General features: G+C 46.2%; 1 protein-coding gene across 2 annotated transcripts in view; it reads right to left on the reverse strand.

Annotated features, from left to right (window-relative positions):
* The window catches only part of znhit6 (zinc finger HIT-type containing 6), a 53,897-nt gene that overhangs the window by 9,285 nt on the left and 21,121 nt on the right, over positions 1 to 23,491 (reverse strand). For both annotated transcript variants that reach the window (XM_083648412.1, XM_083648413.1), the window contains 3 exons: positions 14,866 to 14,934; positions 14,373 to 14,453; positions 9,852 to 9,932 (listed from right to left, as the gene is read on the reverse strand). In XM_083648412.1, the coding sequence (XP_083504538.1) occupies positions 9,852 to 9,932; positions 14,373 to 14,453; positions 14,866 to 14,934 (231 nt within the window). The remainder of the gene's footprint in view (positions 1 to 9,851; positions 9,933 to 14,372; positions 14,454 to 14,865; positions 14,935 to 23,491) is intronic.

The raw sequence follows: 23,491 nt of genomic DNA on the forward strand, positions 1-23,491 counted from the left end.
ATGGCATGCGTGGCGAGTACTTTGGCAAACAGCTGCATGCGACCGTTCCGGGACTACGTATTGTCATCGAAATCCGAAGTGATCCACATGGATAATAACCACTTGGAACCAACCCGGATCGATCCGCGTGAGGCAAGTGGTGAAATGACCGGTTCAGTGAAACGACAGCTTCGGAGGATGGCTTCAGCGGGAACGAGCAGCCGTGATGCCAACTGCTGCTATGATCCGCCGGAGTGGGGGGGGTGACGTAGAACCCTCGCTATATATACTAGGAATAACTGACGTCACAACTGACGTCATACTGGACGGGATGAACAGACGACAACTGACGTCATGCTTGGGCTTGACCGACGTCACGGGCTGATCAGGTAACGTGAATATGGCGGCCTTCCTGCTTGAAATTTGGTATGGAAACCTCACAACTGTAAAAAAAAAAAAAATTACAAAACAGACAACAAGCGGGAGTCAAATCATTCACTTGTCTTATTTCTCAGCACTATAACTATCTTTCAATCAGAACAAAACCAAGCAACAAAAGCATGTTCTCTCCCTTCTTCCGATATGGCCTGAAAGCTCCAGAAACGCAGCAAGCAGCCAGCAAAGTAAAGAACAAAGTATGAGCAACACCACACAGCTATCAAACTGATGATGATCGGAAATGTCATGATGATTGTCACGCAGCTATTCAAAGACATGTTTAACTGCAGTGTGGCTGTTATTGTGTTGAAAGCACATGTTTTAAATTGCTTTTGGGGTTGTACTCTGTGTGTGTGTGTGTGTGTGTGTGTGTGTGTGTGTGTGTGTGTGTGTGTGTGTGTGTGTGCGTGTGTGCGTGTGTGTGTGTGTGTGTGTTGGACAGCAGCGCTCCTGTATAACTGAAGCTACATCAGGCACCACAGTGAAGTGATGGAATTTTGACACAATCAATCGGCATGATTATATTACCACACTGCTACTGTGGCATCGAGCAATTACTTACAGATAGAGATGTAACGGTATGAACATTTCACATCACGATTATCGTGACCAAAATTATCACGGTTATCGTATTATCACGGTATTCGTAAAGAATTGCTGAAAATGTTCAAAAAGTACTGAGAGACTCACTGAAATCATTTCACCAAGTTTTCTATTGAAAACTCAGATGCTAAAAGGATTGATACACTCGCTGAAATCATTTCTCCAAGGCTGCGCGTCTGCATCTGGGAGACGGTTGCCGACTTTGGTTGATGATGGACAGTATTTATTTACCATGTTTTTCAAAGCACTGTAATCACGGTAACACGGTTTTAATGATCATGAAAATTTGAAACGGTACGGTTATCGGAAGGAATTTGATCACGGTTATCATTCAAACCGGTTGTCGGTACATCCCTACTTACAGATGCAGCCACCTAGAATTGCCGGCCGATCCGTGACAGGGCCCATCCAGATCCATGGCAGATGACGCAAAGATCAAACACAACTTAACAATGCAAAAGTTCAGTTGGGATCTGGCTGGGAACGGCAATTCAAGATGGCTGCCTGCCACTGTGTTAATATCCAGAGTTAAACCAATAGCTTGAAGCAGGGCAAGATGGATTTCTCACGTGATCGGGAACTCGCAGACCCAGCTGCCTCGCAAGGTTAGAGAAGATCTGCTAAACGGAAAACAAAGCGTTGGACGCTGATAATGTGAGGACAAATATGAGAGAGAAAGCAGTGTTTGGAAGGACAGGAACACCAGTGTTTCATGGATTCAGACCCTCAGGTAAGAAAAATAGAATGGGTGCGCGCGCACACGTGTGCGGCTGCCTGTGTGTGTGTGTGTGTGCGTGTACACACACACACAGGCTTCTTTCTTTTGGCTGAAAATGTAAAAGCAGCATCTCTCCCTCCGTCAAGAGGCATAGATGTTCTATCGTACACGGATGGCTGGGAGGAAAGGAGGGAGGGAAGCACATCCTCTGGATCCCAGGAATGGAATAAATAAGAAAGAAATAAACATTAAAAAAAATGTTAGCCAAACAAACATCCAGCAGGGTGTTGAATGGTCCTCTTGATTCACAGTATGTCTCCTTTCCAGTAAGAGGATGTTGACTGGTTACACACAGCTAAATTTAGTTTAGCACAAGGGTCCACTTTATTGGATTGGGCTCATATTCCATTAAGCAATAAAAACCAAAAACATGCAACGGCCTTTTGGGGCCTGACTCAGAGTTGTGTTGGTTCTGTCAAATGCTTTGTTTTGGACCTGGCCCCAGATGACCCGGCTGCAGGGAGCCAGAGTATCTCCACACTTCGTTTAGCGCTGGAGAGAGTCCGACTCAACATACGATCATTCTAGTGTCGGGGGGGAAAAAACGCTCTGCCTCATTTGCATTTCTTTAACCAAATCACAATCGGCTTGGACGGCGTCGAGCCCAGCGACGGTGTCCTTTGCGAAACTGTGTCGGGGAGGGAACTTGTTTTGGTGGAACCCAATTCCTAAATCCCCACAAAAGAAAACACCACAGCAAGAGTAAAAACGTACGCTGTTGTCGGGTATGTAAGGTTGTCATTTTCAGTGTGTAGGTTGTAGGGATGTAACGATAACCGGTTTTAATGATAACCGTGATAAAATTCCTTATGATAACCGTACCGTTTCAAAATTTCATTATCATGAAAACCGTGGTACCGTGTGTGACTATGATTACAGTGCTTTGAAAAACATGGTAAATACTGTCCATCATCAACCAAAGTTGGCAACCGTCTCCCAGATGCAAACGCGCAGCCTTGGAGAAATGATTTCAGCGAGTGTATCAATCCTTTTTGGGGGTCTGAGTTTTCAATATAAAACTTGGTGAAATGATTTCTGTGAGTGTATTAGTACTTTTTGAACATTTTCAGCACATTTTAACAAACCGTGATAATACTGACAACCGTGATCAGTATAATTGTGATATGAAATTTTCATATCGTTCCATCTCTAGTAGGTTGCTAGCTGGCAGTTATTGTCGTTTCATGTAGCGTCAGGTACTTTGAAAACACGCCGATAGCGGAAACGCAACCTTCCGCTTCGTCTGAAATGGCTTTCAGGCTACCATGGCTGTGCAAAGGGATTTGATCAGAACAAAAAATAAATAAACATGATGGAAGAATAAAGGAATCATGATTAGAAATGGATGAGATTAGTGTAAAAAAAAAAACAGAGGTAATGAAAAACCAAATGAACAGCTGAACAGCCTGAACATTAGTTCTTCACTTTCCAGGGTGCTAACAACGTAAGACAGGTCCACACGTTTCCCCAACACTGGTACAAAAATGTCCATATGAATTGCTGTTTGCGCAAAGCACAGCATGACATCATAACCTGAATCATACACAGCTCAAAATGATGGCTTTTCCTTCCTCAGACTCTGTGGACCTGCATGATGCCATTAGGCTTGTGATGCTTTGACCCCTATTTGAGAGCCCTTCGATGGGATCATGTGACCCCTAATTGAGAGCCCTTCAATGGGATCATGTGACCCCTAATTGAGAGCCCTCCAATGGGATCATGTGACCCCTGTTTGAAAGGGGGCCTCTCTTCTTATTAGAGCTATGTGTTTATGGCCCTGGCCTTGTTATGTAACTGTACCTAGTTGATATGAGGTCATTCCACTCTGGACATGCATCATGTTTCTGCCCTTAAAAAGCATAATGTTGACAACACTTAGCAGAGTAGAAATTGTAAACACTGAACTTAACAAGGCCCCTATTATACAGCCACATACTCAAAGCTACTGAGGTATGACGGGAAAAAGTTAGAGGCAGGGAGAGAGAGCAAGAGAGATAGAGAGGTTGATGTTTGTTATGTACAGTATATACAGTGTGTATATATATATATATATATATATATATATATATGTGTGTGTATATTAGGGGTGTCAAAAATAATCGATTATAAGATGCATCGCGATGCGGACGTGCACGATTCTGCATCGATTCACAAATGTCCAAAATCGATTATTTTTTTAAATAATCGAATAAAATATAAAGGAAGTACTTGTTTATTTGGATACTATGCAATTCCAAATGCACTTTTATTTTAAAAGTAGCCACACAGTGAAAAAAAAGAAAGTGAGAAAAAATAAATCATGTATTGGGAAAAAAAGTGATGATCGATTGAAGATGCATCGAGATGCATCGATAATCGAATCGAATCGTAGCGCTCTGAATCATAATCGAATAGAATCGAGAGGCCAGTGAAGATTCACAGCCCTAGTGTATATATATATATACACACACACAAGCACGTTCAACACCTCTCACGTCTCACATACATACATCCTGCATGCTGAGAGGGCCAATGTTTTCTTATTTTTGCAACACCTCTTCTACCTCAGCCAACCTCCCTGCCTCTCACTTCTACAGTAGGTCCAGGGTTGATAGTGTTGATGATGATGGAGGTCCAGGGTTGATAGTGTTGATGATGGAGGTCCAGGGTTGATAGTGTTGATGATGAAGGTCCAGGGTTGATAGTGTTGATGATGGAGGTCCAGGGTTGATAGTGTTGATGATGAAGGTCCAGGGTTGATAGTGTTGATGATGGAGGTCCAGGGTTGATAGTGTTGATGATGAAGGTCCAGGGTTGATAGTGTTGATGATGGAGGTCCAGGGTTGATAGTGTTGATGATGGAGGTCCAGGGTTGATAGTGTTGATGATGGAGGTCCAGGGTTGATAGTGTTGATGATGGAGGTCCAGGGTTGATAGTGTTGATGATGGAGGTCCAGGGTTGATAGTGTTGATGATGAAGGTCCAGGGTTGATAGTGTTGATGATGGAGGTCCAGGGTTGATAGTGTTGATGATGGAGGTCCAGGGTTGATAGTGTTGATGATGGAGGTCCAGGGTTGATAGTGTTGATGATGGAGGTCCAGGGTTGATAGTGTTGATGATGGATCTGCATCCCATTCATCACAGAGGGGCTGCTGCTAGGCCATGCTGTCCCGCTCTGCTGACAATCTGCTACTACTGCCTCCTCCTCTAGACCCACTAAACTGACAGCACTACAGCAACATGACCCATTGAATTAGCTGAAACTAAATTGACTGAAATGTTGAATCAAGAAATAATCATGACATCCTTTCTCAAATGTTAATTTCTCTGATCTAGGGCTCAGACGATGAGGCAAATTGTTGTTATAAGTCATGTAGGAAACATTTCAAACATGACCAATCGCCTGCAACAATGCTTCAGCAGAAATATAATTTTGATGGCATTATGAGCTCATGATCTGCAGGGTTTTCCCCGGCTTTTTGGAGGGCTTAGGTTCTGTGTCGCTGGGTGGGCAGCCGCAGTGTTTTCCCTAAGTCTGTGGAAGACATAGGCTGAAGCGCATGTGTTTGGTGGGAGGTTTGGGGGTCCCGCCCTTGAAATTTCACATAATCTTTGGACCTTTATTATTACCATATCTGTGTACAAAAATGTTGAAATGCTATAGCAGATCATAAACAAACAGCACGCAAAAAGCTTCATGATGAAACTTGCTAAAGAAATCCACTGGGGACCAGCTACAAGCATTCGCTCTGGGAAAAGTAATTTAGTTCGTTTTGATACTCCCCACAATGATCTCACATTCATCCGGCTTAGGTGGTGCACCAAAACATCTTGGGTGCTGCGCCTAAGCCTTATAATGGTAGGGGAAACCCTGCATCTGTGTCACCAATATTGGTTTACAATGCAACAGATGTGATCTAGTGGCGAGATGCCCAGGTTAGTGGAGGACCACGTACATGTGTTGCAATAGAGATGATCTACTCTTTATAATCTCAGATACACTGTGGAACCTTTTCGGGTCAATTAACGACGTGAGATCACTGTTAACAATCAATTTGCGAGAATGTGACAAGATGAAAAAGCATATAAATCAACACTTTAACAGTTAATAGAGTAAAAACAAGTATGTAAAAAGTAAAAAAACAACAAAATGGTGGAATATCTACTGTAACATTCAAATCTATAATTTTGTTTAGATGTGTGATTTATCCTTGAATATGCCTCGTCGTACACATGCCTAGTAATGACTCAATAGACTCATCAGATTGTACTGCATTAGAAGGTGTGTGGAACACATGGAGATATTTGAGGAAAAGGTGACTGACAACCCGACCTGTCCGTGCAGGATCCAGGCTCATGGTGAGCCATCACATCTCTACACTGCCTTTCCTTCATTTCTTCTCCACACTGTACTAGAGATGGAACGATATGAACATTTCATATCACAATTATACTGACCAAAAGTATCACGGTTATCAGTATTATCACGGCTTGTTAAAATGTGCCGAAAAAGTACTAATACACTCACGGAAATCATTTCACCAAGTTTTATATTGAAAACTCAGACCCCAAAAAGGATTGATACACTCGCTGAAATCATTTCTCCAAGGCTGCGCGTCTGCATCTGGGAGACGGTTGCCAACTTTGGTTGATGATGGACAGTATTTACCATGTTTTTCAAAGCACTGTAATCATAGCCGCACACGGTACCACGGTTTTAATGATAATGACAATTTGAAACGGTACGGTTATCGTAATGAATTTTTATCACGGTTTTCATTCAAACCGGTTATCGTTACATCCCTACACTGTACACACACTGTCATAAAAAGCCTTTCCCCCATTGCTTCTCGACACTGTACACGCCACGGTCATAAAAAAAGAATTGAAGTGCTTGGAAAGAGGGGGCTGCCCAGTCCCCGGGGCCAAACGGATGCAGCATGTGTGTGTTACAAGAGGGGAACGGCTGGGAGGGTTCATGACGTTTCAAGCTGGCCAGGGGGGTCATGATGATGAGTGCAGAGAGGATCATCACTCACTCCGTGACTAAGTGGAAATGGAGGAGAGCCAAAGAATCCAAAACTAGGCGAGGCAAATGGGTGCTATCAACACCTGCCCCCCCCCCCAACCCCTTGAGAGAGGAGGGAGAGAGACAGTTGGAGAGAGAGAGGGAGAGAGAGCGGGAGAGAGACAGTTGGAGAGAGGAGGGAGAGAGAGAGGGAGAGAGACAGTTGGAGAGAGGAGGGAGAGAGAGCGGGAGAGAGACAGTTGGAGAGAGACAGTTGGGAGAGAGGATGGCGCAAACGAGCGCAGAGAAAACCCCTCCCCGTCAGGCCTCTCTGCCTAAGCCCTGCGTAGCATTGCAGGAATTTACAAGTCAGTGATGTCATGTTCATAAAACAATTAAGTCGATTTCATACGCGCTGAATAAATCCATCGTGAGCGGCAACTAGCCCAATCAGACGGGTAGGACAGGACAGGACGCCTGAGGGACGACAGGGTTCACACACACACACACACACACACACACACACACACACACACACACACACACACACACACACACACACACACTTTCGGAGATTACATAAGTGCATATTTACTTGTTCCATATTTACTTGTTACATTACTTGTCTGGGCTCCAAGAACAGAACAAGTGGGAATCATTGATCGTTCTTCATGGGCTTAATGCAATTGAAGACAACAAGCTGTTCTGATTAAATGTCCTAACCGCTCATAGAAAACAACAATTAACAACAATGCCACATCTAAAGGTGCCTGCACTGCAAAGCCTACTTGGTTTATGGTCTGTCAATCTAAAGGAGAATTTCTGTATTTTTCAACCTGGACCTGATTTTCCTAACTTTTTGTGTCTAAGTGACTCATTGGGACAAACAATTTTTTAAATTGGTGCAATATTGAGCAAGATCGCTTCAGCCGGGCAGCTGCGAAACAGGCTGCGATGTAATAAGATGGGGCCCGGCGCATGCTCAATGTACGTCCACTAAAAGTGTAGGTTCACTAAAAGTGTATGTTCATTAAAAGTGTAGGTTCACTAAAAGTGTATGTTCATTGAAAGTGTATGTTCACTAAAAGTGTAGGTTCACTAAAAGTGTAGGTTCACTAAAAGTGTAGGTTCACTAAAAGTGTAGGTTCACTAAAAGTGTATGTTCACTAAAAGTGTAGGTTCACTAAAAGTGTATGTTCACTAAAAGTGTAGGTTCACTAAAAGTGTAGGTTCACTAAAAGTGTAGGTTCACTAAAAGTGTATGTTCACTAAAAGTGTAGGTTCACTAAAAGTGTAGGTTCACTAAAAGTGTAGGTTCACTAAAAGTGTAGGTTCACTAAAAGTGTAGGTTCACTAAAAGTGTAGGTTCACTAAAAGTGTAGGTTCACTAAAAGTGTAGGTTCACTAAAAGTGTAGGTTCACTAAAAGTGCTTGTTTTCACAACTGATAGGCTCAGATGGCTGAAGCTGTGTTCACACCGAGATATTTATTTTTCTCTGTCACTTGATTCAACCCTTTGGAATCGCTCTGTCGACTTTGTCCACTACGAGCCACCATCATTGTTTACAAGCTAAAGCCTATCAGCGTGCTCCTAATGCGAGCTCCATACCGGTAGTACAGACTTCACTTCATGTCAGCTGTCAGCCTGTCAATGCGGTTTGTTGCCACACAATAAACCAGCGGTTTGTTCCAAGCCAGTGTGATCCTTGACTCGCTCTCACACGGCAGCCAATCAGCGTTGAACAGCGATGCCAGCGTATTTTCGCTCGAGTTGATATTTCATCTGGGGCGACAAGCGTATCGCTCTGTCTCTGTCGCTCGGACGCCCAGCGATTTTTCTTCCAGGCGAATATACGCTCAATTGCTCGTTTGCATTGACTTTGTATGTAAACTCGATGCCAGCGAAAAACTTTAATAGGTCGGTGTGAACGCAGCTTGACAAGTAGATATACCAGCTATACCAGAAGAGAACAGGATATGCAATGTCTGTGATCTAAAGGATGTTGAAAATGAGTTTCATTTCATGTTTTATTGTACTTTATATGATGATTTGAGGATTTCCTTATTTGATGAAATGCAAAAGCAAAGACCTGGGGCCGGTTGCACCAACTGGTCTTAACTATGCCTGGTCGTAACTCCTACGTCGGTCTTAGTTAAGACCATGGATTTACGCCTGTTGCACCAACACGGCTTACTCTGGTCTTAACTACGCTGGTCATAGCAATGCGCGTTCATGTGAATTGTCGGGGAATGCCCTCTGATTGGCCCACATGTGCCTCGCGCCGTCACCCACTACTGTATGTGCGTCACTACACCCTCCCTCCTCCCACCCCCCTCCTCCTGTGGAAGCCCCGGGGGAAAATGGCGGCGCCCATTAGTATCAGGCAGTCTGAATGAAATTGAATGTAACGTTCTCAATTCTATGTATTAAATTCTAAAATAATTAACGCCAACATTTGGGAAGGCTAAGCCACACAAGTACGGTAGTTAGTTATAATCTAACGTCGTGCTTTCAAAGACGGCGAACTGGCGATGTTACGACGATGACGGTCAAAAAGGTCTCCGCGGAGATCTCTGTTACAGGCAGGCTCTACGCCTCCTCCTGACGAGGCGTAGGAGTTACGCCTGGTCGTAGTGAAAATAAGGCTTAAGTCGTCTTGGTGCAACCGGCGTAGCTGTAGGTCGTAAAGTTACGACCAACTTAGCTTAAGACCAGTGTAAGACCAGTTGGTGCAACCGGCCCCTGAGCTCTTCTGTGCAGATGATGGCCAGAAGTTGGAGTGGTTGTTTAAGACTGAGGTATTTAAGACTGCTAACTTTATCTCTAGGGCCTGGAATAGAAGGCAAGCACAGCTCTTTAAGTAGGTTCAGGTGGTGGTTTTCATGCTGTACAACTTTACTGTATGTATTCTGGGTGTTTCTGTTGGTTTTATGTTTTGATCATTGTTTGTTTAAATGATGAACAGTAAAAGTGTCCTGTAAGCCCATGTGGGCTGGGCTTCATTCGAAGCATGACACTTAAATAAAGAAAATCAATCAATCAAAGTAGATCTATAATATCTCACCTCAAAGAGTTAGCCTTTCTCCCCTCTGCTTTCATGAAGACCTTCACGTGATCAGATGGGGCGTGCACATACATCTTCAGTCTGAAACACAAAGTCATCATCAACACATACATCTTCAGTCTGAAACACAAAGTATCATTGTTGGGTTTATGTTAGCTTGCTTCTTTACCTTGTATGCTAGCTAGCGAACGTTTACCTACTAACTACAGTCAGGTCTGTGTGCTTTTGGAAGCGCTCTGGGCACGACATCCAAAGCGCTCCGCTATGGGGAGGAGGGGGGAGGGGCACACTGTCTATGGACACGGCCCCGAAGTTTGCACTTAACTCATTGAGTGCCATGGACGTCTTTCGATGTCCAATTAAATAGTGACGTAGAGTGCCACGGACGTCTTTCGACGTCCAATGCGTTTTTTGACGGTGGGACGTCGATCAAAGCCTTCCGCAGCTCCTGTACAACTATTGTAGCTATTGGAGGTCTATAACCTATTTTACAGAACCCTTAGGTGGTGACAGTGCTCTCCAGGTTAACAGAAAGGCAGAGAAAAACAGAGAATAAGTCGTTGGGGAAACGGAAATCGCATCGCATCCGTATGCATCGATATGCATGAAGCGTTTTAACGTTAGATGTGCCTGCAGCAGGCAGCAGCCAATCTGCTCCCACAATTGAGCTCCTCCATGTCCGCTGCGACAGGCTGTCGCCGACAGCCCATTCGCATGATCAGCCGTTATTATTCTCAACTGGAAGCATACAGTAGTAGCCGGTGACAAACACACGCGGAAAAAGCTGGATGTCGCCGACGCAGCCTTCACAGTGCAGAGCAAACTCAGCAGAGAGCCACCTCCCATAAGGAGGAGTGTGCAGTTGAGGCGGGGCGGGGCGGGGGGGGCACGCAGAGCAGCACACAACACTGACCCAGACAGACCCAGGCAGCAGGACAGGGTTGGCAAACGCAAGCCAGAATATCCGATGCCCACCAGCAGCAAATCAAGATCAGCAAGAAGCTGCAACCAGCAGCGCACGCAGGGGCCAGCGCTGCTGGTTGCAGCTAAAAATATTATTCTGCCAAACAAAATTCCCTGGCCTTCACTGTTTTATTGAAGGAAATTATTTTTGAGGTGTGACTACATCAGAAAATTAGCTTCAGAGTCAGTGATGTGTTTGAAATGTTTAATTTCACAAAAGGGCCATTATCTCAGCTTCTAGAAAAAAACTGCTCTTTTTTGTTAAATCAAGCTATCTTCTCCGGCTGATAACTAAAGAACGGAAAATGATATCAATAAACCTGTTTTTGCTGATGATAGAAAAGAGTCTCATCGTTCTTTTTGCGTGTTCATTGTTTACATAGTAATATCACACAATATTCTGTGGGCCTCGAGAAATCACTGAAAAAAGCTCTGAAACTCTGGCACTGGGAGCGTCCGTTCTCCAAAAGTGGCTGGCACTCAATGAGTTAATGAAATATGTTCCCAAAAAGAAAACACACACACACACACACATTTTCTTTTAGCATACCTCCTCTTAAAATAAAATGTTAGATTTTTTTTTATTTGGTGTGGGGTGGAGAGCAAGAAGGCCTTGTGAATTCCCCATTGACATTAAACCACTGAGAGCTATATTTGTGCTTTGGTCCCTTTCATACAGGGTTCATTTATGTGCAGGCTGATTTATAGTTAGTCTGCAGTGAAGGCATAATCCTCCAGTCCTTACACACACTGCTGCCAAACTCAATGACAGAGCCTCTGGCCTGGCTGTGACAGGGCCCCTGGCCTGGCTGGCGTGCAGGCAACTGTGGACCTCCTCATCCAAACCAAAGCTGCAGTCATGGCTACAAGATATTTGGACTGAACAGTATGGTGAGCCTAGTACATCAATCTGAAATACAAGAAGCCAAAGCATTTCTATATTATAGCAACTGCTTCTCATTTCCAGTGCTGCTGATGCTGCAACTTGACAACACAGTTTCAGACAATGCAGTGAGCATAGAGAGGCAAAGTGACTGCCTACTTCCTGCTTCAGCAGCACTGTACCAGAGATTTTCATCCGCCATTTATTTTCCCATAGACACTTTGTAAAATGCTTATAAAGAGAGTTTTACTTCGTCAAACCAAACGGTTCAGCTATATTTAGAATCGGGAGCGACCATAGAACATTTCACTTGGACCAAAACTTTAAAAAATTACATCGCAAAAAAATATATTTTCTTTAAATCCACACATTTTTTTTTATGTTTTGGTCTGAGTGAAATTTTATGCACTGAATGCATTGTACCCAGCACAATAATGCAACTGCAGATGTGAGTAACTGTGAGTGACAAACTGGTTTTGGCATAATGGTGTGTAGTGTTTAATAATATTAATTAATGAATTAAACCGGACGGACATACCCCGTCTTTATTTGTCACAAACATTGTGGCATGCACACGTCCTCCCCCTCCATGGTCAGGACAGGAGTGGTGGGCAGCTGCAGTGAAGCGCCCGGCGGGGACCAACTTCTTCCAACCACCGCTGGTCAGACAACGATCTTCTGCATGTTTTTAGTGGGGGCTTATATAGGGAGGAACCCCAGAGAGCACTGGGAGAACATGCAAACTCCCCACAGAAAGGCCCTTTCGACAAGTTAGTAGGCACTGAAGACATGGGAGGAACACACCCTCAGCGCCCACAGCGTCCCAGGCAGGAATCGAACCCTGCAGGACCTTCTAGCTGTGAGGCGACAGCGCTACCACTGCCCCACCGTGGCCCCCATATGTCACTCTATGCATTTCAGAACCAATGAAAAATTCAATGAACTTTTCCTTTCCGCTTCCCCTAGTCTTGTCATGAACATGAGTGTCCAGTGACTAAACAGCTTGCAGAGTAGTCAGTCTTTTCCAACAGTAAAACAGCTCATTTGAGTGTTTCAAGGGAAAACAATGGGCTGAGCACCAGTCAAAGAGTTTTCCCCCCTTGAACTGAGCGAGCTCTTCCAAACCGCACATCAAAATGGTGTTGATTTCGAGGTCCATTTCTAGGTCCATTATCACATTGTGAAGTTTTTACCAGCTGCGACAGCATGATGTGGCCGGTACTGTTTTCACCTTGTGAGTGTGTGTGTGTGTGTGTGTGTGTGTGTGTGTGTGTGCGTGTGCGTGTGCGTGTGCGTGCGTGTGTGTCATCATGGCAAAATGTGGTCCTGGAGACACCTATTCTAGCGGGAACTACCACAGAAGCCGTTCAGAGTACTTTGCCAGGTGTTTATAATATGTCTGTCTGTGTGGACAGATTTTGTGAATGCGACGGCGTCACAACCGTGCAAGATGCAGTCACAAAACTTAACACTCAGGGGCCAGTTGCACCAAGTGGTCTTACGACTGGTCTTAAACTAAGTTGGTCGTAACTTTACGACCTAACAGCTACGCCGGTTGCACCAAGAGGGCTTAAGCCTTCTTTTCACTACGCCCAGGCGTAACTCTTACGCCTGGTCAGCAGGAGGCGTAGGGTCGGGGTGCCTGCCTGTAACAGAGATCTCCGTGTCTATCAGTCTCACGGTCCTCATCGTCGTAAAGTCGCCTTTGAAGCATGAAGTTAGATTAGTAGTTTGTGTGGCTTAGCCTTCCCAAATGTTGAGGGTCGTTTTTTAGAATTTAATACATAGAATTGGGAACGTTACATTCAATTTCATTCAGACTGCCTGACACTAATCGCCGCCGCCATTTTCCCCCGGGGCTTCCACAGGAGGAGGGGGGTGGGAGGAGGGAGGGTGTAGTGACGCACATACAGTAGTGGGTGACGGCGCGAGGCACATTTTTGGCCCAATCAGGGGGCATTCCCTGGCAATACATGGACGCGCATTGCTACGACCAGCGTAGTTAAGACCAGACATAAACCCTGTTGGTGCAACAGGCGTAAATCCACTCTAAAGACTGGTCTTAACTAAGACCGACGTAGGAGTTACGACCAGGCATAGTTAAGACCACTTGGTGCAACCGGCCCCAGGTGTGTAGTTCACATCACAATGAAGGCTAAGTTCGTAGATGCGTGTGGTCCAAGCAAGTAAATAAATATATGCGTCCGTTTCAAACGGTGTAATCGTCACTGCCGACATACTTCCATGCGTCTGTCACGTTGGTATCGTGTTAAGCGATACATCCACCAGTGGGCAGTAGAGTCAAATGTGTGAGCTACCCGTAAGCTTTCAGAGGACAGACGGGAATTCTGAAATACGCACGAAATGTTCGCAGAAATGTCTTTAACGTAGAGAAGCGTTTTCAGAAAACGCTTCAAAAGTCATAGGAGTGATCCTCATTTGTGAAGATTATCTTGCCGCACACAACGTTTGCCGTTTCATACACTTTTGTTAACCACAGACCTTGTTTCATGCATTTAACCAAAATGTCCATAATCCAAACCCATTGACTTTTAGACCTGGGAACTGGAAGTAACATAAAAAGCTGAGTTAGCCTACAAAAACACGTCATCCCTGCAGCACTCTATAGGAAGACATATTAAAATGGAAGAATGTTGATTGAACCAAAAGCTTACTTTTGGCGTCTCACAGGGTCAGACTCTGCAGGGTGAATGTAGTGGGTCAAGATCTGCTCCAGGGTTTCTGTGTCAGGCACCCTAGTATGAGAGGTATAGATTGTAGAGGAAAAAGCAAACGGGGAGAGAATATGTAAAAGTCAACACCCAAATCAAGTCATGGACTTAATGGATGGCGTCTATAATCACAATGCACACATGGGTGTGACTTTTTTGCTCCGACAGTAAGTCTGTATGTACGGTAGTGTTGCCTGTTCAAGGTATACAGTCGTACCTTCAACAGGCAAAACTACCGTACATACACTTTCTGAGGAACTGGAAGTTCTCCAGAACAAGTAGTACTTACCCCTCTCTGGACTATGAAATGACATAACTTCAATGAGCTCCAAGAAGTTTCCTCGTAACACCAAGTTACTAGAACACTGGCATCCACGCACTTGAGCAGAAACTTGGATGCATGTGTAATATTCAAGAAATTAATTGTGCAACTCACCTCCTCTGGTTAAACTCCGTGCTGCTCTGAGGGAAGACGAGCTTCAGGTGCCAAAAGAACTGAGTTTGTCTAAACGAGAGAAAGAGGAAGAAGAAAAGTGAGCAACTCATTTGGTGTCTAGTTGTGAAAATATTTGTGTTTGTCGCTTGTTAGCCATGCTTTTGGTAGTTGTTTGTCAAAAACCTAATCGATAGCTGAGGTAACCAATGCTCTGCCCAGTATCCTCTTCACAATTAAACACAAATGCCTTTGATTGAATTGAGAGTATAAAAAGGATTCGGCCTTGATCTTCTGTCCAAGACAATATGTCTGACTGCTTCCAAGATCTTGTCCATCTGTGTGCCTGTGTGTGTGTGTGCCTGTGTGTGTGTGTGCCTGTGTGTGTGTGTGCCTGTGTGTGTGTGTGTGTGTGTGTGTGTGTGTGTGTGTGTGTGTGTGTGTGTGTGTGTGTGTGTGTGTGTGTGTGTGTGTGTGTGTGTGTGTGTGTGTGTGTGTGTGTGTGTGTGTGTGTGTGTGTAGTGAGTAAACCAGAGTCACCATGGAGACCATGGCATGTACACTCAATACTGGGACACCAGCTGCTGGACATCACATAACGATCACTTCTTCTGGGGTAATGCTTGGTAGCTATGAAACGTGCATGGATGTTCTGGGTTGCTGGGCGTGCTCTATGACCAAACATTTATCCCCTAAACACTTACTGTATTATGTAGAGTAATCATGATGCAGATATCTTACAACATAATATGAAACCGTTTTGTAAGAATAGCTCATCGCAATGCCACCTGTTTTCATCTTTCACAATGAATGGATAAATGCCTAGTAAGTTGCTAAGACTCGTGGTTATTTGACAATCACACTACAATGCAGTTGGCGTGAGGATTTTCAGAGAACTGTTTGTGAGGTAAACACCAGCTGAACTGGGCTGGCACAGACCCTGACACCGCCAACCTAATGCTTGGTACCCCACGTACTGGGCTGAACCGAACCACAAAGACGTGCTGACCAGACTAGAGATGATGCCATACAGTACAGTACATAGGGTGGAGTGGCTCCATCAACCCCCACTCCAGCAAGGCAGATGCAACTGAGGCTAAAAGAGAACGATGAAACAGACCCATAGCATAACTTGCCAAGGTCCATATTAGAGACCTTGTGATTATTAGCGGCTAGGTACTCAGCAAGTGAGATTTAGAGCACCAATTGGGGATTAGATTTTTTTCATTTCTGAACTACAGGATACGATTTGTGTACCTTTCCTAACGCATCCACAAACAAAGCTCTCCAAACACTTATGACACTACGACTAAAAAATGTGCCTCGACTAATGTTTGCTTTCATCTTCTTTTGTTTTTGTCGCGGGAATATCCTTTTGTTTGCTTGATAATCATCTGCCCTGAGCTGCTCCACCCAAAGCCCATGTGTCTTCCTTTTGAAAGCAGGCCTGCTTGTGGTGCTGCTCGTAGTGCTGTTGTTGTATGGATCCAGATGGTGCTGCTCGTAGTGCTGTTGTTGTATGGATCCAGATGGTGCTGCTCGTAGTGCTGTTGTTGTATGGATCCAGATGGTAGCATTACACAACAGGGAGACATGTCAGGAACACAGAAAAGAACGGGAGTGGAGGAGTTCAAAAGGGGAGAAATATGCGCCGAATTGGCAGAACATCCAATGAAAGGTGGTTATGAGTTTCCACTTGGTTGCAAGCCGGGCAGGGAGGAGGAGGGGTGAAGCTGCAGGTTAGGCAGTAGCAGACAGTGTTTGGAGGGAGGGCAGGCAGGCAGGCAGGCAGGCAGCGGGGCTGAGAGGGGATTCCCTGTGCAGGTGTGGGAGTAGGTACCCAACACCCCCCCCAACCCCCCTAGTCAAGAGGAATTTATGAGTGTTTGCTTGGTTTTGGCACAGCTTCACAGTTTCTTCAGAGAGAGAGAGAGAGAGAGAGAGAGAGAGTGAGTGTGTGTGTGTGTGTGTGTGTGTGTGTGTGTGTGCGTGTGTGTGTGCGTGTGCGTGTGTGTGTGTGTTTGTGTACATACGAATGAGGGTGGGACACCAGGTGTGATGCCATTATTTTGACATTATTGCAAAATGGAAACTACCGGTATGTATTCCAATGGAAAAAAGGGCTTGCCCAAGATGCAAGCATTTCAGGCATGGCCAAGGTGCAGAGTGCATACCTGGGCTATGTGCCATCCTTCACTGGGGGGAATGGAGACGAGAGACTGACGAGAAGCAACACTAAACCCAAGGCGAGGCAAGGCGCCAAGCAGATCGTCGAGAGCAGTTAGAGGTTCAGTGTCTTGCTCAAAGACACTTGGACACGCGGGAAGGAGCCAGCCTTGAACCGGGGGCCTTTCGATTCCCAGTGCTTCTTCCTGAGGTAACTGCTGAAAAAGCGGTTTAGAGACACTGTTCAGTCCCCCACCACCAGCTATCATTGGAGGGCCCTTGAGCAAGGCATTTCACTTCTAAATGTTCCACAGAGCAGTGGGAGTGGCCAGCAGCAAATTACTGGTTGCAGAGGCAGCTCCTATGTGTGACTGTGTGTATAAGGAATGTAACCCCTCCTCGCCCTGAAACTGTTCACCCAGGCCTCTCCCTCCTCTCCCTGAAACTGTTCACCCAGGCCTCTCCCTCCTCTCCCTGAAACTGTTCACTCAGGCCTCTCCCTCCTCTCCCTGAAACTGTTCACCCAGTCCTCTCCCTCCTCGCCCTGAAACTGTTCACCCAGGTCTCTCCCTCCTCTCCCTGAAACTGTTCACTCAGGCCTCTCCCTCCTCGCCCTGAAACTGTTCACCCAGGTCTCTCCCTCCTCTCCCTGAAACTGTTCACTCAGGCCTCTCCCTCCTCTCCCTGAAACTGTTCACTCAGGCCTCTCCCTCCTCTCCCTGAAACTGTTCACTCAGGCCTCTCCCTCCTCTCCCTGAAACTGTTCACCCAGGCCTCTCCCTCCTCTCCCTGAAACTGTTCACCCAGGCCTCTCCCTCCTCTCCCTGAAACTGTTCACCCAGTCCTCTCCCTCCTCGCCCTGAAACTGTTCACCAAGGCCTCTCCCTCCTCTCCCTGAAACTGTTCACCCAGGCCTATCTATCCCTCCTCTCCCTGAAACTGTTCACCCAGGCCTATCTATCCCTCCTCTCCCTGAAACTGTTCACCCAGGCCTCTCCCTCCTCTCCCTGAAACTGTTCACCCAGGCCTATCTATCCCTCCTCTCCCTGAAACTGTTCACCCAGGCCTCTCCCTGAAACTGTTCACCCAGGCCTCTCCCTCCTCTCCCTGAAACTGTTCACCCAGGCTTCTCCCTCCTCTCCCTGAAACTGTTCACCCAGGTCTATCCCTCCTCTCCCTGAAACTGTTCACCCAGGCTTCTCCCTCCTCTCCCTGAAACTGTTCACCCAGGCCTCTCCCTCCTCTCCCTGAAACTGTTCACCCAGGCTTCTCCCTCCTCTCCCTGAAACTGTTCACCCAGGCTTCTCCCTCCTCTCCCTGAAACTGTTCACCCAGGCCTATCTATCCCTCCTCTCCCTGAAACTGTTCACCCAGGCCTCTCCCTCCTCTCCCTGAAACTGTTCACCCAGGCTTCTCCCTCCTCTCCCTGAAACTGTTCACCCAGGCCTCTCCCTCCTCTCCCTGAAACTGTTCACCCAGGCCTCTCCCTCCTCTCCCTGAAACTGTTCACCCAGGCTTCTCCCTCCTCTCCCTGAAACTGTTCACCCAGGCCTCTCCCTCCTCTCCCTGAAACTGTTCACCCAGGCCTCTCCCTCCTCTCAATGAAACTGTTCACCCAGGCCTCTCCCTCCTCTCCCTGAAACTCTTCACCCAGTCCTCTCCCTCCTCTCCCTGAAACTGTTCACCCAGACCTCTCCCTCCTCTCCCTGAAACTGTTCACCCAGACCTCTCCCTCCTCTCCCTGACACTGTTCACCCAGGCCTCTCCCTCCTCTCCCTGAAACTGTTCACCCAGACCTCTCCCTCCTCTCCCTGACACTGTTCACCCAGACCTCTCCCTCCTCTCCCTGAAACTGTTCACCCAGGCCTCTACCTCCTCTCCCTGAAACTGTTCACCCAGGCCTATCTATCCCTCCTCTCCCTGAAACTGTTCACTCAGGCCTCTCCCTCCTCTCCCTGAAACTGTTCACCCAGACCTCTCCCTCCTCTCCCTGAAACTGTTCACCCAGTCCTCTCCCTCCTCTCCCTGAAACTGTTCACCCAGGCTTCTCCCTCCTCGCCCTGAAACTGTTCACCCAGACCTCTCCCTCCTCTCCCTGAAACTGTTCACCCAGGCCAATCTACCTCCTCTCCCTGAAACTGTTCACCCAGGCCTATCTATCCCTCCTCTCCCTGAAACTGTTCACTCAGGCCTCTCCCTCCTCTCCCTGAAACTGTTCACCCAGTCCTCTCCCTCCTCGCCCTGAAACTGTTCACTCAGGCCTCTGTGATTCAACCTCGTTTATGATTGTTGCATTTACATTTGCACCAACAGCAGATGGAATAAGAATGCGCTCCAGATTTCAGATTTGCTTGGGGCAGCCAGCACAACATATGATCAGGGGTTTCAGCCTCTGGAAATAATATAGTGTGCTCCAGATTCAGATTGGATTTATTTGGTCTCATTCCAATGGGGACAATTCTAGTCAAAGAGTCTGAAAGCTCAGTGTCCTGGGAGAAAAAAGCATTGGGCTTTCAAATCCTTTTCAGGAGCTGCAAGAGGTCAAGAGGTCATCTCTCCCCAAGTGCTGTTTCCTGTAATGCTGATTTGCTTCCCTGACTTTCTATATTTAGTCTATAAAAACAGCTCAAAGGTCTGGGTCTGGATTACTTATGCAAACCTGAAGCTGTTGAGGTCTGGATTACTTATGCAAACCTGAAGCTGTTGAGGTAGACCTATAGCTTTACAAAAAGCCAACAACCAACTCAATAATCTGATCATTTTCATAAACAAAGGTAAAGAAAGTGCTGTTGGGGAAAGTGAGTCAAAAGGAAAGCTATTTATTCAGTCAAAATGCAGGGGCTGATTTTCATATATGCAACCTAGGCTTTACAATCACAATTCAAGTGACTTAAAGCCTGGAATCTGGATCTACACTCGCAAATCAGCTAAAGGGTGAATGCTGATACAGAATCAAAGTTTGTCATTCAAAAACATGCAGACAAGTGGTCTTTCCTGCTGACCCCCAAATTACGTTATCTTCTAACATTTGGCAAGTTTCAGTAGCTACGACTATATTTGCCATATTATGCCAACTGACAGAGCCAGACAAGAGTTTGCGGTCGGCCCGCACATTCTCACGTCAAGTTCACTTTTCATACATGTCACCGTTTGCGTGACAGACTGCATAGCTTACGCCCCATTTTGTGCGTAGTGCGTACGCAACTGTTTTCTATCCTTCTACCCGGTACAGATCTGACATCAAATCTCTAAGGGTGCACTGCACGCACAGGATGACATTTGAGACATGTTTTGAAATGCATAATCACAACTGTGCTTATCTGCCATTTGAGGACCTCAGCATCGTCACTGAATCAAAGCAAAGAGAGACAAAAGCAGACAGATTGTTGAGCAGCACACTGCGTCCCCGTGAGGGAGACGGACACAGAGACACACTGCGTCCCCGTGAGGGAGACGGACACAGAGACACACTGCGTCCCCGTGAGGGAGACGGACACAGAGACAGCACTGCGTCCCCGTGAGGGAGACGGACACAGAGACAGCACTGCGTCCCCGTGAGGGAGACGGACACAGAGACACACTGCGTCCCCCGTGAGGGAGACGGACACAGAGACACACTGCGTCCCCCGTGAGGGGGACGGACACAGAGACAGCGGCAGCCTCAGAGCTTGATTGACGACAGATGAATTCATTAGCGAGAACACGCCGTGTCGGTTGAATAAGTAATTGGAGTTGCTGCTACCATCAACACCAGAGAGAACGCCTGGCAGAGGCGGCAGAGAGGCCATCTGGCTGGATTAAAGATTGGACAAATCCAACAGAAATGGTGCAACAACACCAGGCCTGCATGAAAACATGTGTCCTGTGCATCGGGCGCCTGAGGGGCTGGCTGATGCCAGGTTTTGGGTGGCGAGAGGGTGTGGGTGGATGGAGACGACAGGACTTTGGGGGCCTCTGTGCTGAGATACAGCAAACTAATCCAACATCCACCACCACCACCACCACAGTTTCTTCCACAGCCTCAGAGGGTGGGGAGGCAGAGGGCTTGATGGAGAGGAACGGAGAGAGGAGAGGAAGATTACAGGCAGATGTACTGTATCTTAAGACTCCTTCTTTAGGTTCTGGCTCGGGTCTCAGTTGCTGGACTCATTCCGAAATGGTAGTCATGGATCTGGTGTACATCAGCGCCGCTTGATTCTCTTGAAGAAAACGGCAAGAAAGATGCCGATGTGTGTAGGATCTAAGTGTGTGCGTGATCTATACACACACTGTTCTGTTGCGTTTTCCTCCGATCAAATATACATTATTTTGTCCAGTCTTACTAGTGCAAGATCAATGTTATTGTTTTCTCTACAATACACGGAAACTAGGTGATTAAATATGATACAATGTTATATTTTCACTAGTACGTGCAGCACTATCACAGTGCTGCTTGGTGGATTAATAGTTTTGAATTTCAAATCAAACGATGAGGCAGGAGAGCAGCTTGTTTCCTCCGGTTAGGCGGCCGATTTTGACATGATATATGGGGCCTGCCTCAGATGGCAGAGAAGCCACAGCCTCTGCTCTGCCTCAGCAGTGGTTCATCAGCTGAAGGTCGTCTGCTGGAGTTCAGAACACTGCTGATTGAATCTGCTGATAACTAGTGCACGTGTGTACAAAGGGAAAGTTGTCCACCCACTATGAAACCAGGAGGAACTCTGGATCAGTTTCCTTCCATATGTTTGCTCTTTTATCCGACGCAACATCTCAGACACCACTGATTGGGTTTCTACGAAGCTCGGGGAAACGATGCATCTCACTACTTTATTCCAGCGTATTTTACAAATTGCACTTATTGGCCCAATGGGGGGTGCTAGAAAAGCAGTTGCCTGGGTTAGCAATCGAAGTTGCGAGTTTCTATCCACAGTTATTATATTCAATACAAGAAACGAGGCACATTTTCACAGCTGTACTGTCCTTAATGAATGATCAAACCTGCTTCCACCAAACTATTCTATTGGTAGGCAACATATTGAATTGACCAAACCTGCTCACTTATTATAGCACCAAATAGGCGAGCACTCAAGTTTACAGTTCACTATCCATTATTCTTACTCCAGTGATTTGAGGCTGATTCCCAATACATGGGAAACTGACATTTTATGCTAATAGAGACACTGCGTAACGCGTCATCATTCAGAAGCCACGCCCAAGATGGGGGAAAACAAAAAGCCCCCCTCCAATCCTGGCGTTCTCCTATGTCGCGTGCATGGTTGCGTGTTGCACAAAAAGATCGTATATACGGAAGATGATCACTCCAACTTACTTCCTTGACAGCTAGATCCACATTTTTCTTCTCGCCAATTCCCAATGGCTTCCTTGTTTTGCTCGGGGGTACAAAAAAAAATTAACTGCTGATTTTTTACATTTGTTGTCTGCGCAGCCCCACCACACAACAGCTTTTAGCTATGTTTAATTCAAGGAAAATGACGCTGGTGTGTGGAAATGAACGGAGCTTTTCCCCCGTGATGGGCGTGGCCTATTTCATGCAGTGTCTCTATAGAACATGTTTGTGCATTCACACCAAAATGTAGTCTTTTTAGAAGTCACTCTAATTTTTCGAGCTGCATATTGGTGACATCAGAAGATTATGGGGGTGGAAGAAAGTCTGCTCTCTCATTTCTGGCTCTTAGACAGCAGCAAAGGGCCGCTAGATACATAGCAAAGGTCTGCTAGATTATCTAGCAAGTAACGTTTCCTTGGGTAGAGGAATATCATATCTGAATGTTGAAACTCTGGGGTGTGGCCGTTTCCGGGGGCAAAATAACTCAAGTCAAGTCAGGCCACACGTTTGTTTTCCAAACTAGCTCGTATTATGAATTCTTTCAAGTTATTACAATATGTACATTCATTAGCTCTAATAGCTACTTGTGCAATGTGTTGCGCGCCCCACCCAAGCCCTCTATGGGGAAAATGCCCCGTCATGCCAAGCTGAGGCTGTAGAAAACATGATTCCACCTCCGCACGACGACTCCCAATGTTCTGCCAAATATCAGCTATTACATATCTACCCTCCAAGAGTGTGATGACAGGCTGCCGCTGCACAGGCCTGTCATGTCCCTGCCTCGCTTTTCAAATCAGTCACTGGGCGAGAGGTGGGAAGAAAGTCGATGCACGGCCATTTGCATATAAATATTTAAGCACACAGATACACGCTCACAAACGCATGCTCGTGCGCGTAGATACAAACACTCACATATGTACGTACACACACACACACACACACACACACACACACACACACACACACACACACACACACAATAGCCAGTTAGCCGTCTGCCAGTAATGATCCGTCCTTGGCAGTGGTGAGCGCGTAGCATGAATCTGTCGCTAACCAGCTGCAGTCACACTGCTCAGACAACACATCTGCTTTTTATACCATGTACTTGGTACACGTCTACATTATGAAGCACATTCT

Source organism: Poromitra crassiceps (assembly GCF_964638095.1).
Source record: "Poromitra crassiceps genome assembly, chromosome: 12".
NCBI lineage: Eukaryota > Metazoa > Chordata > Actinopteri > Beryciformes > Melamphaidae > Poromitra > Poromitra crassiceps.